Here is a 17,640-nt window from a genome sequence, read left to right on the forward strand (position 1 = left end):
GGCTCATGCCATGAAATGTTTTCAAATTTTTTGGGTATGAAACATGTGACAGCAAGATTTGTTCCAAAACTGTTGAATTTCGAACAAAAACAGTGCAGAATGGAAGTTGCTCAGGAGTTGCTAAGTGAAGTCAAAAACAATGCAGAACTACTGAAACATGTCATAACAGGTAATGAAACATGGGTTTATGGATATGATGTCGAAATTAAGGCTCAATCATCCCAGGAGGCATTTTGGATCACCAAGACTGAAAAAAGGGTGACAAGTATGGTCAAATGTGAAGGTTATGCTCACCGTGATCTTTGATTTTAATAGCATAGTGCATCATGATTTCTTGCCACAAGGTCGAACAATCAATAAGGAGTATTATCTACAAGTTCAATGCTGTTTGCATGAAGCAATCCAAAAAAACGCCCGGATTTGTGGCGAAATAATTCATGGCTTTTGTACCACGATAATGTGTCTGCTCACACTTCATTGCTTGTTTGTCAATTTTTAGCCAATAACAACACTGTAATGATACCCCAGCCGCCATGTTTGCCAAACATGGCCCTGTGTGACTTTTTTCTATTCCCAAAAATAAAGAGAACCTTAAAGGGCCACCTTTTACAAGCATAGATGAGATTAAAAGCAAATAGCTGAATGAGCTAAACACTATTCCAAAGATCGAGTGTTTTGGGGATTGGAAAAAGCACTGGCATAAGTGTATAATATCTACTGGAGACTATTTGAAGGGGATAACATTATTGTAGATGAATAAATAAAATTCTTTCCAAAAAAACAAAAATTCTCGTTACGTTTTGCCTTGTATATCTCAAGTCAATTATAGTGTTAAAAACATGAAATTTTTTTTTGAAAAATGACAGACCTGACAATGATCTTCAGATAAAAAATAGTAGTGATATGAAACAACTAAAATGACACATTAGATATAGTTTTTATTTAGATTACTTAGGACATAATTACAACTACAGGTTTGTTTACACATATTGATTACCTGTGAAAAACTTTCAGTCAAAAGTAATATAGAAAACAACCCAACTCTTAAACAAAAATTTACAGACTGAACTTGATTATCACAAAACTACGGAGGTTCAAACAAAAACATAATTACATTTTTCTTATAAAAATTTAGGTGAAATAATTTTTTTTAATTTTGTGTTTTCAAATTGTTCCTAATCCTAATTTAAACATGTTATAGCTGATTACTTTCAGTTAAACAAATTTTAAATACACAGATTCTTCACTGCCACCTGCCAGTGAAGAATCTGGCAGCCTTCAGTTACACCAATTTTTAAAATACTTCAAAATTTAAAAGACATTTTTACACAAGAGCCTGGTGGATTAAAAAGAAAGAACCCATCAACAGTAATGGGATAAATTAGTGGGTAATGTTAAAGATTGCAAGGCTGCTTTTTCAAACTGTCAGTGTAATATGACAAGCATTGCCTTTAGATTATTTCCTCATCTTGACACCTTCATTTAGGGGGTGGAAAAATAAAATAATAAAATCCAGAGATTTTTCATTTTTACAAAAAACATATAAATTTATTAATTTACTACCTAAATACACAAATATATATAAATAAATAATTATAATGATAATATGTAAATATATACATAGATTAAGAAAGTAAATTTACAGTTCTGGTTTTAAAATGTACTGAAATTAATTTCACCAACAGTAAATAATGTTTGTAGCAGTAACAAAGAAATTCCTTTCTTTCATCAGATTTATATAAATAATACAGTGGGGGCTATATGAATTTACTTAAAGTAATGTGCCAAACTGAAAGCCATAATGTAAAAAATTCACTAATGCTGGTGGACAGAGCCAATATCAACCTGCTAGAAATATTAGTAAAATTATTAAAGAATAGTGAATGCACTAAGAATGAGGAACAACAATCAGGATTTAGAAACGAGCACATGGAATTGATGGAAATAAAACCAATGTGTGTGCTGGAATATGTGATAACATAATTTATCACATGTTTTTTTTTTTTAAAAGCTGTTCTTGAATACTGGAAAAGAACATTGTGAGTCGTGTTATTCCTTAATGCATTTTCTGATCTTATTATTTATTTTTTTTTAAATCAATATTATGGCACCTTCAGAGGTTAAATACTCACCCAATTAGACTTTCAGGTGAAGACATTTCAAAAGGAGGTCATTAGAACATACAAAAATCAGAGCATTTTTTTAAATTAATGCAAGGAAAAAAGATTAAATAAAGTTTTTTTTTAAAGGCAAGCTAACTTAAAACAAATCTCTATAATAATATACAAAAAAAATGATATAACTGAATGGCTTTCAAAACACACAATGTATAATTTGAAGATGACCTATTTAAGTTGAGTTTTTATACCTTCTATAAAAATAAAACTGAAATACTAGGAAGCACACTGTAGATGAAAACACAAAGCAAACAGGAACTGAAGTATTTTTGACCTCCTGTTTTGAAGACTTCCATGATGATATCAATATGAATTAAATTCCAAACAAATGGTCTGGGCTCAGCTGAAACAGCACAAAACAATAGCTTTTAAAAATAAAAATGCAAGGAGAAAAATAACATTAATAACAATAATAATTAAATAATGGATACATTTTAAATAATGTATCCTTAGCTCAATATAAAAAACAGTAATTTTTAAAATGTTTTAATAGATATCAGATAATTCAAATTGTGATTTGTACTTAGCATATTTTAATAATTTAAAAATAATATGATAAATCTATGAATACAGAAAACTTAATTAAACACAAAATATACTGCAACCTATTGCATGCCTATGAAAGTGCAGAAATTGCTTTTGCATTGAATTACAAATTAGTCATTAGTCAAAATCGAAAACATTAACCGCTGTAGAAAGTGGAAACATTTCTTTCAGTTTGTTTCCATACCAAATGTATAGAGCGTTAGCCAACCATGTTGTCTCCATCTCCCCACCTCTGCACCACACATTCAACTTGAAGTACACCAGCTATGAACAATACTGCATAAGTAAACACACTTATTAAAAGAAGTGCCTTTCAACAAGCCATGCCACAATAAGATCGTATCATCATTATAAATAATTTCGCAATTTGAGTTGCATACCTATACCGCTACTTAAATTCTGCGGTATGTTTGTATTTCAAAAATATTCTAAACAGGCATATGATTTAAATAAAACTGTACTTTTATAAAACAAATTCTCAAATTTTATATATTTACAGTTAAATTAATATATATTTGTTACTCACTTGTTAATTTATTTGTTTAGTTTAACATTTTTCTGTTGCTGACTTTTTCCATTAATGACTGTAAAATATTCTTTTATTAAATAATAGTCTGCTAATGAGACACTACTAAATTAAAGTCAGTAATTATACTGTATTTAGATTTTCTAACTCATAGCTCATCTTTTACATTTAACTGAGAAAGTACAGCTCCGTACTCAAACCAAACAAACAGTAATATGAAAGAATAGTATCCATACTATTAATAAAGAAATAGAATAAATAATATTAAAAATATTATTTTATAACATAACAAATTTAGCTATTAGTTAAATTATCATGAAAACAGGTGTTTCTGCAGTTGTCTATTTCTATATATTTTTATTCAAAAAAATTGTGTCAGTATTTTTTGGTTTCAGCCTGCTTCTTCTCTCCGAAAGAATTTGGCCTGCTTTGGAGAAAACTCTTTTAAATGGTACAGAGGTCCCAGGAATATGTAAATATTTTGTAGCTAATATCAACTGTGGGAACGTTGTTTTATATTTCATCAAATGTACAACTCGTGTGCCTGTCCTCACACAGTTGCTCAAAATATTGCCTCAGAGTAATTAAAGATTTGCTAGAAGATTCCACACTTTTTGAAACTTCTTGAACCCCTTACCTGTCTAAAATATTCGATAAATCTGATGTCTTTTGTTTATTGGGATTTTTTCCATCAGTTCTTCAGCTGTTGACTGCTGCTGTTCTTCATCTGGTTTTAATAACAAAGACAATTCATTTGTCAATGAATCTACCATCTTTTAAGTTGCTGTGTCATTCCCAAAAGCAGCTTTTTTGAACCATCGATCTAGAAGTAGGGATGCAATATTTTTTTATTTTTTCCACATTCCCAAGCGATTGCTAATCCCAGAAACTAAATTTTTTTTTTAGTTTTTCACCTATGGAAGAAGTCACAGTTTTCTGATTAACTGTATGCACAATTCCTCTAACAAAGGGAATAATTTTTGTTAAGGTGGGATAATTTTTGGCAGATATCTCTATTGTCATAAGTTCAAATGGTTTAAGAAAATTTAGACATTCAGTTAACATTTCTTACAGATTGTGGACTTTTTAGCAATGCTGCAGCTGCAGCTGACAGGAGTTCCTTCAGTTGTATTAACCTTTCAAACATAACAGCGTTGAATTCCACCTTGTAACAATGTCAGCTTTTAATTTTAGTTCTTTTCTCCCCATTTGTAACTCTACTAGTCTTAATTTATTATCTGTAACTACAGTGTGGTTGAAATGCAATTTAATATTTCTACAATTTTTAATTAAATCTGGTAGTCCATCATATTGTAAAACTGCATCATTTACTATTAGATTAAACATATGAGTACACACAGAATGTTAGGAAAACCTACATTTTTACGGCACATTTCATATTAGCAACCCCATCAAAAATAACTGCTACAATTTTATTACTGATATTCCATTCATGGAAAACCTCTTTTAATTTTTCAGCCAAATATTGGCCTGTATGATTTTCATGCAATTATTTTGTACATAAATCGAAGGATTAACACACCGTTCTAGTTAAAAAAAATAATTAGTTACAGTCAGAAAAGAAACTGTATTTCTTGATGTCCAAACATCTGTTATAGGAAAATAAGAAATTTTATCTAACATGCTTTTAACCATTGATTTTGCATTTTTATAAACGTTTGGCATAATAGAATTAATTAATTTTTTCCTGTTTGACAAAGTGTAGTGCATTGAGTTCATGTAACAATCTTTTAAAACGTTCATTTTCTACAACAGACAGGGGCTGTAAATCTTTGAAAATCATTTCTGCCATTAAATTATCAATTTTATTAACTTTTTTTACAGACAAATCTTTAGATTTATATTGCAGAAATGACTGAATTAAATTTTTTGAAGGTATGGAGGATGATATACACAATGGAAGAGATACAGAAATTGACATGGATGCAATGGACTGATTATTCCTGCTATTTGCAATCTTTGAACATTTTCCTGAAGAGCTTGGCTCTCCCATGGCATAGAAACATTCAGTGATTTCAAAATCTGCTCAAATATATGGTGGACAATCCCAATTTTGTAAACTCCTATGTGTTTTTGGCTTAATGTTCTCTTAAATTTGAACTGTTATTGAATCTTTTGAATTCTTTTTTTACTTACTTTACATATTGCTGTTGTTGGAAAATTGTTCTCAAAAAAATTTGAAATACTGGATTGTTTATTTACCTTAAAATGAAAAACTGCAACAGGACGGACAGGAATTGCAAACAATTATAATGTGGCAGGCCAACAATCATAATTATGAAAGATAAATATTTTACTTATGTATCAGACCTAACAAACTACAATGAAAGATAATTACAAAATAATAAAATAAAAATGAATTCAGTTTTTTAAATAATTACAACAGACTATTAACATCCAGCAAATATAAAGAGCAGAAATTATAATTAAATACACCATACCGTATAAGATATGTTACACTAAATAAGAAGACATAACTTTTTATTTATGCAGATAAAAAGAAACTGTGATGGGATATTAATAATGGGAGGGAATGATTTATTTGTACTTAATTGCATAATGATGAGCAAAGCCGACATCAGCTTAGTTGCAGTGTGCCTTATTTATTATTGTTTACTGTTCCTAACAACTAATATTAGTTTAAGAATTAAATCTTTGACTAATGGTATTATTTACATTGGTTACTGTTCCACTCGACTTGAACAAGGAGTCAGACTATTATTAGTCGATTACAGAAATTAGTTGCAGACTAACTAGTCGATTAAAAAAATTAGTTGTTGGTCCCACACCTACCTCAGATATCTAGTGAACCCTCAACTTATCTGTTTAAACTAATTAAATGATTTGGTGCATGACTGGAGCCTATCGAAATAGCAGGCTGGACTTTTTAATCTTAGACTCCAAGAGCAGAATCCAGAATCAATGTGCAGATATAACAAGCATTATATCCTTCAAAAAAAATAAATACTGCTTTCTCATTGTTTTGTAAAATGGAGAGTTCTTTTTGAATATGTTTTGACGTAGATGGATTAATGAATAAACAGACAGTAAATCTAAAGAATGATATCTTTTTACAGATTCATCGAAATGTAGCAGAAAAAGGAGTTTTACTCCACAATGGAAACAAGAAGGCATCCACATTGACTGTTTACTCAGTTTTAAATAAAAGAAATATATGATATTATGGTTATCATTTAAATGCAATTATGTACTAAAAGTTTAATTAGAAAATTTGCTAGGACAAAAATCATAGCTATATTGATGGGTTGTTCACAAAATATTGCAATTTTTTATGTTTATGGGAGCAACACTGCAGCATTTTGTTAAAAGAGACTGGTTTCTTTTGAATAAATGATCAAAATATCTTATATACTTCACTTTAAACTGAGAAGGTTCTTCTCCTTAGTGCACGTTAACATCCACCATTCTTCTACCTCCATTTCACTTCAAGTTAAGACTGATGAAAGATTTTTTAAAGGCCATGGATAAAAAAGTTGAAGGCTTCAAACATTTAAGACAACTTTTTCCACAATTAAGGAAAGCTGAATTTTGCTGAGCCTAATATTGGAAAAGTGATTTGTGATCCAACTTTTGGAGAAAATTCCAGCCAAAAGGAATTAAGAGTACAGAAGTTGTTTGTGAGGTGGTAAAAGAATTTTTAGCCAAAAAAAAACATAGTACAGTTTTTAAGTCCTACTAAGACAAGGGATGTTGAATGTCATTAAATTACATTTTTTACATTTGCATATAGACTTCTTTCTGGGGAATTTTGGTGCAGTTAATTATGAAAAAGGAGAGAATTCCACCAGGCTTTTAAGACCATGGAAATTTGAACCAAGACTGCTGGAATCCAGCAACAGGCAACTATGGGTTGGTTTGTAAAAAAAAACATTTGACATCACATAAAAGGAAAAAATAAGAAAATGTTGTATTTAGTATGTTAACATTATTTTGTTAACTTCTTTTTATATAGCATAACATATGCTTAAGTAATTGAATAAAATGTTATTTCATGATAAATAAATAAGATTCTAAATAAAACGAGCATTCCCATTATTATTCTCAGGAGTAAAAACCAATTAGAAATAGATAATTTCATTGTTATTAAAAAAAAGGTTTTTTTTTACCAGTGTTTTGACAGGTACTCACTCAAGACAGAATTTCCACATTAGCAAAAACACAAAAAACAATAATTCTCAAAGTTATGCAAGCTTACTTACAAAATATTCAAAAAGGAATACAAACGTTACAAAATAAATTATGCTTTACATGTAAGAAAAAAAAAATTTTAATGGAAATTACACCCCAAAACATCTGAACATTTCAGTTTTAAGGAATCTCTTTTAATTTTTACATCTAAGTGGACATTACTGGGTAATTTAATGTACATTTGAGTAGAGTAAGGTTACAAAACTGTCACTCAAATTCAAGCTACTAATGAAGCATTCAGGCTTTTTTCACGTGTTGTGCACCCAAAATTTTTAATAAAATTGCCTACTCATTTTACAAATTGTTCAACAGTTCTAAAATTTTTGAAAGCGCTTAGATTGATATTTCTCATTTGAAAATATTGAGTTTCTTTTGATTAATTTAAAATAATTTCCTTTGTTAGAGTAACTTAAAATAGGCTCCTCTGAAAAATATTTTAACTGAGATGTTATAATTGTTACAAATTGCATTAACCTGATATGTTGTAATATAATCTTTGTAATTTCATTCAAATCATTAAACCTAAGCACTGGCAAAACATCTGTTCCTTTATTTCTTGTGATTGTATCTCAATGCAAAGATTAACATTTTTAATGATACCTAACCACCTTTCCATTTGTTGAATAAAATTTTAATTTCACTTCTTTTACATTTATTTACTATGTATATTACAACATTTGTACTTTACAATTCAATACTTGTACTACTTCTTATTATAACATTATACATCAAATCTGTACTTTACTATTATGATATTTTTACTTTAATATAGTATACTTAAATATTTGTAATTTTTGTGTGGAATTAAAATGAAAAAAAAAAAAAAAAAAAAAATTTTACATGCAGTAAAACCTTCCTACAGCCACTCCCTTTAATACTGTGGAAACCTATGTAAGTGGAAACGTTTTTAATACAAAAATAAAACATAAATCATATCATGGAATTACAGTTGTCTGAATGCAGGAAATGCTTGTTAGTCAATGAGAAATTATTTTTCTGATATAATTTAAATAACAATGTGTTATGTTTCCCCTAATAGTACAGGATTCTATAATTAAGTGGCTCATTTCCAAAATGACTCTCATCCGGATGACAAAATTGTTGCAACTGACAAAAAAACATATAAAGGCTTTAAAATTTAGTTTACTCACAGAATTTTCCCTTCCAATAATTCCCAGGATAGTTAAGAGTATTCTGACTAAAAATCTTCTACAGAAATTAGCCAATTTTGAATAATTAATCAAATAAGTCAGGAAAAGAGATATTTTGGAAAAAAGTCTGGATTAAAGACGATTTGAAAATAGAAATACTGGACATGGGACACTTTGATTAAAAATAATGTAGTCTAGTATTAATATTAACAAATTACATCTTTATTCTGAAGGAAATTACAAAAATTATATTCCAAATAAAGTAGTTGGTTGAAAATTACAAGTGCTGGAGAAAATAAATAAATATAAAAATGTAAAATCATTATAAAAATAAATTAAATATCAATAAAATAAAATCTCCATAAAAAAAGATTGTACTTCCTACAAGAATAGATTCATTAACACTACCATTCACATTAGAAGGCTATATATGCTCATATATTATTTTGCTAGGCTAAATTAAAAAAAAATATTGAATTTTAAATATCTTAAATATTCTACTGAACATTGCTGCAACAATGGTGGCAATTCAAATGTTTTAACATTTGGCACCTTTTTACATGACTGTCTTGTTTCTCCCAATGTCTGTATTATAACTGTAAACGTATTAATAACAGTGTTTTGAGTTATTTTGACGTAATTAAAATAAATACAAATTTCTTTAGCGTTTAAATATTTTATTATTTGTGATTTATTTAAGTCAATGAATATTAGCAATTCACACCAAATGAAAAATACTGAACTATTTTTATAGATTTATATGAAAGAAGGTAATCTCGGGGAATATGCATAAAAATCTTAATTTAACCAATCAGTGGTAGTACCAAACCTTTGAGACCTAAGCCTTCTGTTATATTCATTGCAATTAAATGGGGGAAATTGGAAATGGTCATCCTCATCTACTTTTTTAAATAATTCAGTACCATTCTGCTATCAGAATTTATAAGGCTACATGTAGTCTTTGAAGAATACATTATTTGTAGTTCGGTTTAGTTAGACTTAGTGGCCACTGGTGTTAAAACGTGATTGTGCAGTTTATTTTAAAAAAACTTTTGATCATAAAAATAATTATTTCAATCAGTTTAATATCATCTATTGCTAAACTAAATATTACAATGAAGAACGATCTCATTTATTAGGTCTAATTAATGAAATATGGTTTCACATATTGAGCCATTTAATGATGCAAAATTTGTAGAAAAATAACTTGAAGAAAATTTAACAAATTCTGAAACCTAACAAGCAAATTCTAGTAAATAAAATTTATCTGGTGAAAATGCAGGATGAAGAGATAACTAAAAATACCTAGTATTCCAAAAGCAAAAGATGAATTACAGTGGAAAATCCAGATTCTGTAGAGGGCAGTAAGAACAGGATCACTTTTAAGTGATACTAAAAGTGTTGGGTACTTACGTATTAACGCCACCGCAGCTACAGCTTTATTCAAAAATAAAGTAGTCAATCGGATTTCGGTGGAAAATGAACAGTCTCTTTATTAATTTTAATAAATGGTTATTTATATTTATTTATTTTATAAATATAATTTAACCAAACTTAACCTACGCTCGCTAACCTTGACTAATTAACACCATAATTTTTTGAGTATTTATTTAATAAATTCAGTAATTATTGCTTATTTATTATTTAAATAATCAAAACACTCCTGTTAATTAGTCAAGGTTAGCGAGCGAAGCGAGCGTAGGTTAAGTTTGGTTAAATTATATTTATAAAATAAATAAGCATAAATAACCATTTATTAAAATTAATAAAGAGACTGTTTTGAATCTATGTTAAACTCTATATCGGCCCATTTTCCATTGAAATCCGATTGACTACTTTGTTTTTAAATAAAGCTGTAGCTGGCGTTAATACGGTGGCTTTAATACATAAGTACCAAGTGTTGTTTTAAGTCCTATAATTGATATACCAGCTACAAGAATAGAAGCTAAAATTACCCTTATCAGAAAGGATAATTTAATTTATGTAAGAACAGAAAAAAAAATGAATGGTAAGCAAAAATATGCTCAGTTTGCAAATTCAATATCCTAAGATACAACTATGTCATATGTATCAAGAAAAGGCAAAAATTAATACTCACTTTGTCCATTATGGTAACATTGATGCATCAATGGAGGAAAAAGAATAGACCAGAAATAATTACATACAACTCAACTGAATGCACAGTATTATCAGTGAATGCTCTGCCACATACAATATTGAATATGATATTAGAAGATGGCCCAATCATAATTTTCTACATTTTAAATTATATACCTTGGTAACAACCTTAAAATACAAGACAGTATGCTATTAAATGAAAATATTTGAAAAGACTGGCATTTTTACTGACACATGAACATATAAAATAAAAAATTTCCCAGTTTCATAATAATTTAGAGGGCATCAAAGTTATCTTAGCATGAACACAACAATGTGCAGAACAACTTGTGTGTTTGTGGAGGGGGAAGGCGACCATCAGTAGCGTTCCTATCTGGTGCAATCCTGTTTAGTGCTTTGCTTGGTTGTAATAAAATAGTATTGCCTTTTGTTAAAACAGTATTTATCAATACTCCTTTCACAGTGTAAAATATAGTATTTTCAATACTACTTCCTCAGTTGCTGTATTTTCAGTTAGACTTATAATGTACAGAATTACGGTGTGTAATGCCTCAAACAAGATCTAATCATAGATTGGGAATTGGGATGGGAAGTGGCTGTAAGAAGCCAGACTAAATATATTATAATGAATGTCTATAGAAAAATTTCAGAAGAAAATCCAGATATGTTACGTACACAATCACAAGCTCGTGCTGTTAATTTATCTGGCATATCAGTTCACATGGTGCAAAAAATTGTAACTGAAAAAAATAAACTTGGTGAAAATGAAAGTTTCACTACACCAAGAAAATCTCAAAAAAAGAATAAAGACAAAAGTTAGTATTGATGATTTTCAAAGATGTGCATTAAGGAACATTGTGAATAACTTCCATATATGCCATAAAAAATTACAGATGTTAAATAACTTGTTAATGGTTTTGAAAACTGAACATAAAGAATTGGATTTCAAATTTACGCATGAAACATTAAGAAAAATTTTACAGAATATGGGTTTTAGGTGGAAAAAGACTGCTGATAACAAAAAGTTGTTTGTGGAAAAACACATTAGTTTAAATGCATAAATTATATGCAAAATTTCCAGAGGTATAGAAATGATGGCCGAGTAGTTATTTTTTCTGATGAGTCCTACATTTATTCAACTCACACAAAACGTTTTGGTGGGATTGATTACTCTGTACATGGTTACAAGAAACCTAAATCGAAAGGACAGAGATAGTGCACGCTGGAGGTGAAACTGGAGAAGTCCCTAATGCTCTTTAAAATTCAAATCAGGTCAGAAACAAGGTGATTAACAAGACATCACAAATGCCGATAACTATAAAAAATGGTTGAAAACAAAACTGATTCCAAACCTTCCATGTCGTTCAGTTTTAGTTTTTGACAACACATCTTCCCATAATAAAAAATTACAACAGGTTCCAAATTCAAATTGTAGAAAGCAAATGCTATTAGAATGATTTCAAAATAGAAATATTCCATGCTCATCGCTGATATTAAAAGTCCAACTTTACCAACTGGTGAAGTTAAATAACGTGCACTATGAACAATTCTATTTTGACAAAATATTGGAATATTACCGTTTTAAGATTGCCACCATATCACCTTGAACTTAACCGGATTGAGTTGATTTGGGAAAAAGTAAAGAATAAAGTTCTGCTATTTACTTAGCAAATGGCAGAAACATTTTTTTCTGAATTAACAGATGAAGATTGGAAATTATTTTGTGATGATGCTTTAAAATTTGAAACAGCATATTCAGAGACAGATGCAGATATGCAAACTGAAAATTTTATTATAGTGACTGATGATAATGATAGTGGTGCTGATGAGTCTGAAATATCAGATAGTGATGATATGGATAATGTAACTGATGATGGTATGGATGTCATCACCACTTGACTAACTAAAATAAACATGATTTATTAAAAAGCAAAATAATACAGTATCATCATTTATAATCTAATCAATCAATACTATTTTTCCTTTCTGAAAAATTGAAAATTTTTAAAAAATTAAAAAAATAAAATATGCAAAAAGAAAATTTCATGAAAAATAACAAACAGCGCGCCTAGTTGCTATTCATCACCGATATATATTGAGTACACCGATGGAACGCGTACGTGCATGCAAGCACAGGCATTCATATGTAACAACACAGACCCAATCTTACTCCCACCCTAGCATTTCATGATCATGTTGTGTGGTAGTTTCACTAAGATAACTTTGTTCTACTCTACCACATCTTCAACTGTCAACAACAGTTTACTCTTCCCTTTTAGTACTGTCAGTGTATTGTCAACACTGGCTTCACCACAAATGTTATTCTGTTTAATGTATTGTTTTTTAGGGGCCATGAACATGTAAAATTATGTAAATTAGCAATGAACAGCATTTTTATAGGGTCATACTGAAAAATCACTCGAAAAAAGTGATACATTTATCAAAAAGGCAGCAAAACCCATTATTTCTGCAAAAGTTTACATTTATGCAGAATATCTGGATAATATGCATAAATGCATATATGATAAATATGCTGGATGCATAAATATCTATTTATGCAGAATAATTCATGTATCCAGGCATGTATGCCTGGATACATGAATTTGACACACAATTTGTAATATTCGATATATTTGATTTTAATGTTTTATAAATCAAATGAAATTAAATTTCAAAACAATTATCTCTTTTATTTCATAGTTTTCCTGTAAATTTTATTAGAATATACTATTTTATTTAATACTTATTAATCTAATAAAAAAAAAATATATATAAATTAATCTGATGCTATCACTACCAGATTAAGTAAAAAAAATAAAAGAAGAGTATTACTATTAACACAAATTTCCTGACAAATAGTTAATTTTAAAATATCACTAGTAAAATATAAACATATAACCTTAATGTAATAAAAAAGAGAAATGCAATAATTTTAAATGATATGCTTTAATGGAAACCAGGGCAAACAATTTCTGACAATGATGAAGTTAACTTTACTGCTTGGAATCCAGTGGTAAGCACATGAATAAATGTATGATTATTTCAGAACCAATTATTCAAGTTCAAGTTAATACAAGAAAATCAGGAAAAATGAATTTATAACATAAAATAACTGGGTCAATGCCTCAAAAAAAAATTATATATTATCACAGAATATAACATTTGTGATGAGGCCAATGTTTGTGATACGATGACAGAGCTAAAAGAGAAAATTATTGAAAATATGATACATTGGTGATAAAAACTAAGATATTTTCCAGATTGCTGCAGTCAAAATCTTTCGCTGAACTAGGCGATTGGACAATTTTAAAACTTATTGTAATTTTTAAAAATCTTTATTTATTTACATTTTCAACTAAGTAAATAAACTAATTGATATTTAATTTTTTTCACTCCTATCTATAAGAAATGGCCCCTCATAAAAACGGAAACTGATGAAGCAGAAATTGTTTGAAGTCCAAGTGGTTTCTACTTCACATAAATTTTATTCTACATTTGTAAGTGCAAACAGTACAATTATAGATAGAAAACCATTACTATATTGTAATACATAAATGATACAATTTCAAGGTTTAAGTTAAAAGGTTTTTGAAAACAATGAAAATTAGATACAACTGAATTATTACTGGGAAAAATAGCTTCCACTATGTAAAAACCAAATTCATATAATTGTTCAATACTGAATCAAACAAGTAAAGAAACTAAATTCTGTAAACCTGTCTCATCAAATAATAAATTAAGAGCAATTATATACAGATAGGGACTCATCTCCAATTTTAATAAAATTTGGAATATATGTTATTTAGGATTCATTACAATTGAAACTATTCATTGGAAATGCCTTTCACCAGAGTTGTTTCTTGTTAGTTACACAGTAACCTCACCAAAAATTTTGTAGTTTAATATTATATACATTATTTTAGTATTAAATAAATTGGTTAAGTTTGTTAATTAAGTTAAGAATGAGATTTGATTTACTTGGACCAAATTAAGTTAGGTTAAGCTAAAGTGCAAGTTAGATTAAGTTAAGGGCAATGTACATTATTTACGGAGTAAATAACTTGATTTAAGTGAAACTTAATTTGAGTTTAGTTAGGTTAAGGTTTAGGTTAGGTAACTAACAATTTAATTTACTTAACTTCATATATCAAAATAATCTAATCAAACATAAGCTAATACTTTCAAGTTGTCTAATTAACCTTAAATATTAAATTGGCCTATTCTTAGGCTGAGTCCACAATAACAAACTACTTAGTCTGAAAATAATGTAAATAATACTTGTACAATGTTACACTTTGTACAGTACTGAATTGCAAAATTTTTGGTTATAATACTGTGTAACTCAAGGACGTAACTCGGGTGAAAGATGTTCCCAATGAACAATTTCAATAGTAACAAATAACTTATGTCCTAAATATAGTATATTCCAAATTTCATCATAATAGGAGGCGAGTCTCTAATTATATATAATTACCAAATTAACATCTGAAGCATGTTTTGAAATAGTTTTTTGGAAAGACATCGACTGTTTTTAACAACATGGAAGTTGAGATTCCATACCAAATCTCTGTTCACATTGCATAATTTATTTTCAATATTTAAGAGAAAAATTACCACATATGTGACATGCAGGAATAAAAAAAACAGTATTGTTTATTGTTTGATTTTTCCTTCAAATATTTACAATAAAACCTCTGAAAAACAAAGCATTTAACAGTACAAGTAAAATTAGAATGACACTGATTAATTGTTGGGTACAGTAATAACATAAATAGCTATTGCTTAGCTGAACCAATAACTACCTTTACATCTATTATGTGTCCATAGTAAACCTGCTGTTGCAAAGATAATTATGTTGTTACAAAATGTCATTGCTTAATACTACAACAGTATATTATCTGAGTACCACTGATCGTGTATGTATAAATCAGTAGCACATAGAAATTTCTAACCTAAAACATGTAATCATAGGTAGTACACCTACTTCATTTATAAATAACAGATGGCGGGGTAAAAAGATGGTTTTACACATCAGATAAGAGCTAATGTGATGATTAACTTCTTTAATAAATTGCATATAAAATTTAGTTGATTCATATTTTACTACAACCGACATAAAAAATTACAAATAAAACTCATAAATAAAAATCTTGAATTACAACAGGAAAAATATAAAAGAATATTAAGAATAATAAACCTCCAAAACAAAAAATGAAAATGGTTTACTAACCAGATACAATCTTAAAATATGACATCATTAGAATATTAATAATTAAAATAAGGATGTGCTCATTTTAATAATTAATGATGACATCAAGATAAACAACAAAAGTAAATAAGTTTTAATTGATTTTCTGATTATTGTATATGCATAGAATATTTACAATAAATATTTGGCAAATAACTCTTCTGCACTCTATCTTCTGTCAGTTCGTTACTCTTAATATTCATCTGAGGAAAATGTTTATATACAAAAAAAATAATTAAGAAATAAATTATGTGAAATGGTTAACTAATTTATAGTAAGTGGTCAAACATTTAAAATAATAATTAACAATACTTACTCATATACACACAAGCACTCCATTTATCTGCGCTTTGAATGTAAGTCTCTGCGACGTCCAAAAGGAGATTTAGAACGATGTCTTCTTTCCCTGCTACGACTTCGTTCTCTATGTCTATCTCTGTCACGATTTCTTTCCCGGTACCTCTCTCTATGTTCTCTATCACGATCCTTGTTCCTATCTCTTTCTGGTGATCTGTTTCTATTTGGTGATCTTCTTCTATCATTTTCTCTATCATCATCTCTTCGCTTTTCATCATCTCTGTGCCTAATGGGAGGAGTTTTAGAACGATGTCTCCTATCTTTACTTCTACTTCGTTCTCGATGTCTGTCTCTTTCCCTGTGTTTTCTTTCCCTGTCAGGCGTTCTGTTCCGGTTTCTGTTTCTTTCATCCTTCTTTTTCAATCTATGATCATCAAAAAATGGATCAGTTTTTTCTGGCAACAGATCTTCTTCATCACCTGAAGATTCTAATCCTTCATCTAAATCATCATCTAAAGCGGACACTTTTGCTTGTATCTCATTACTTTCTTCTAAAATGTGCCGTTTTTGAATTCTTGGAAGAATAATATCACAAACTCGTTCTTCACGAAGAAGTTCATCGATAAACTCATCCATATGTACCAATTCAAATTGTCCTTGACGGTTTTGACGTCTCAATTTACGACCATCGTTAAAAAGAGGTTCTAAATATTTATAACAATCCAATGAAGTGCCGACCAACCTCATATAAAATGCCCCCAAGGCACGCACGTATTTGAATTCTTCATTTTTTATAAATTCAACTATAATGTCTTTTTCTGGTTGAATTTGTAACATTTTTAACGTTAAGCAGAGAAATGGTGTAGGTTTTATATTACCTCCGTAAACTCCACCAATGAAACGTAGCTCCATGGCTTTGTCTACAACTAACTCTGCTGACAACGCGAAGCATTCTTCTTTCCAATATTTACTGTCGTAGACACGAGATCTAATAATTTTTTCAACTAAATACTGAGGATTTGTTCCACGAACAGATTTTGCATCTTTTACGGTCCTGTTAGCCATTTTAAACGATTAATTTCTAGAAAACACTTCAGACACAAATATAACCTAATCACACCATTATGACAATGGACGCTGTTGAAAGTGTTTTTTATAATCGATTCTATTTTCGTACGATAATAACGTGAAACATCGATACAACCATAAATACATTTAATATAATTTTTACACGTTTTAATTTCAAATCTTAATGCAGTAAATATAATTTTCAAACAGTTCGTATTTTAATTTTTTTTTAAATTATGTTAACTGTAATATATGATTATTGAGGAAATTTATTCCTAA

General features: G+C 29.0%; 1 protein-coding gene across 1 annotated transcript; it reads right to left on the minus strand.

The window, feature by feature from the left end:
* Positions 1-918: 918 nt before the first annotated feature.
* On the minus strand, positions 919-17,423 carry LOC142323590 (pre-mRNA-splicing factor 38A-like). The gene is made up of 2 exons (XM_075363420.1): positions 16,313-17,423; positions 919-2,520 (listed from the first exon to the last, which is right to left on the minus strand). Exon 1 carries the CDS (start codon positions 17,356-17,358, stop codon positions 16,336-16,338), a length of 1,023 nt encoding a protein of 340 aa, XP_075219535.1. The 5' UTR covers positions 17,359-17,423; the 3' UTR covers positions 919-2,520; positions 16,313-16,335.
* Positions 17,424-17,640: the final 217 nt, after the last annotated feature.

Source organism: Lycorma delicatula, chromosome 4, assembly GCF_047948215.1.
Source record: "Lycorma delicatula isolate Av1 chromosome 4, ASM4794821v1, whole genome shotgun sequence".
Classification (NCBI taxonomy): domain Eukaryota; kingdom Metazoa; phylum Arthropoda; class Insecta; order Hemiptera; family Fulgoridae; genus Lycorma; species Lycorma delicatula.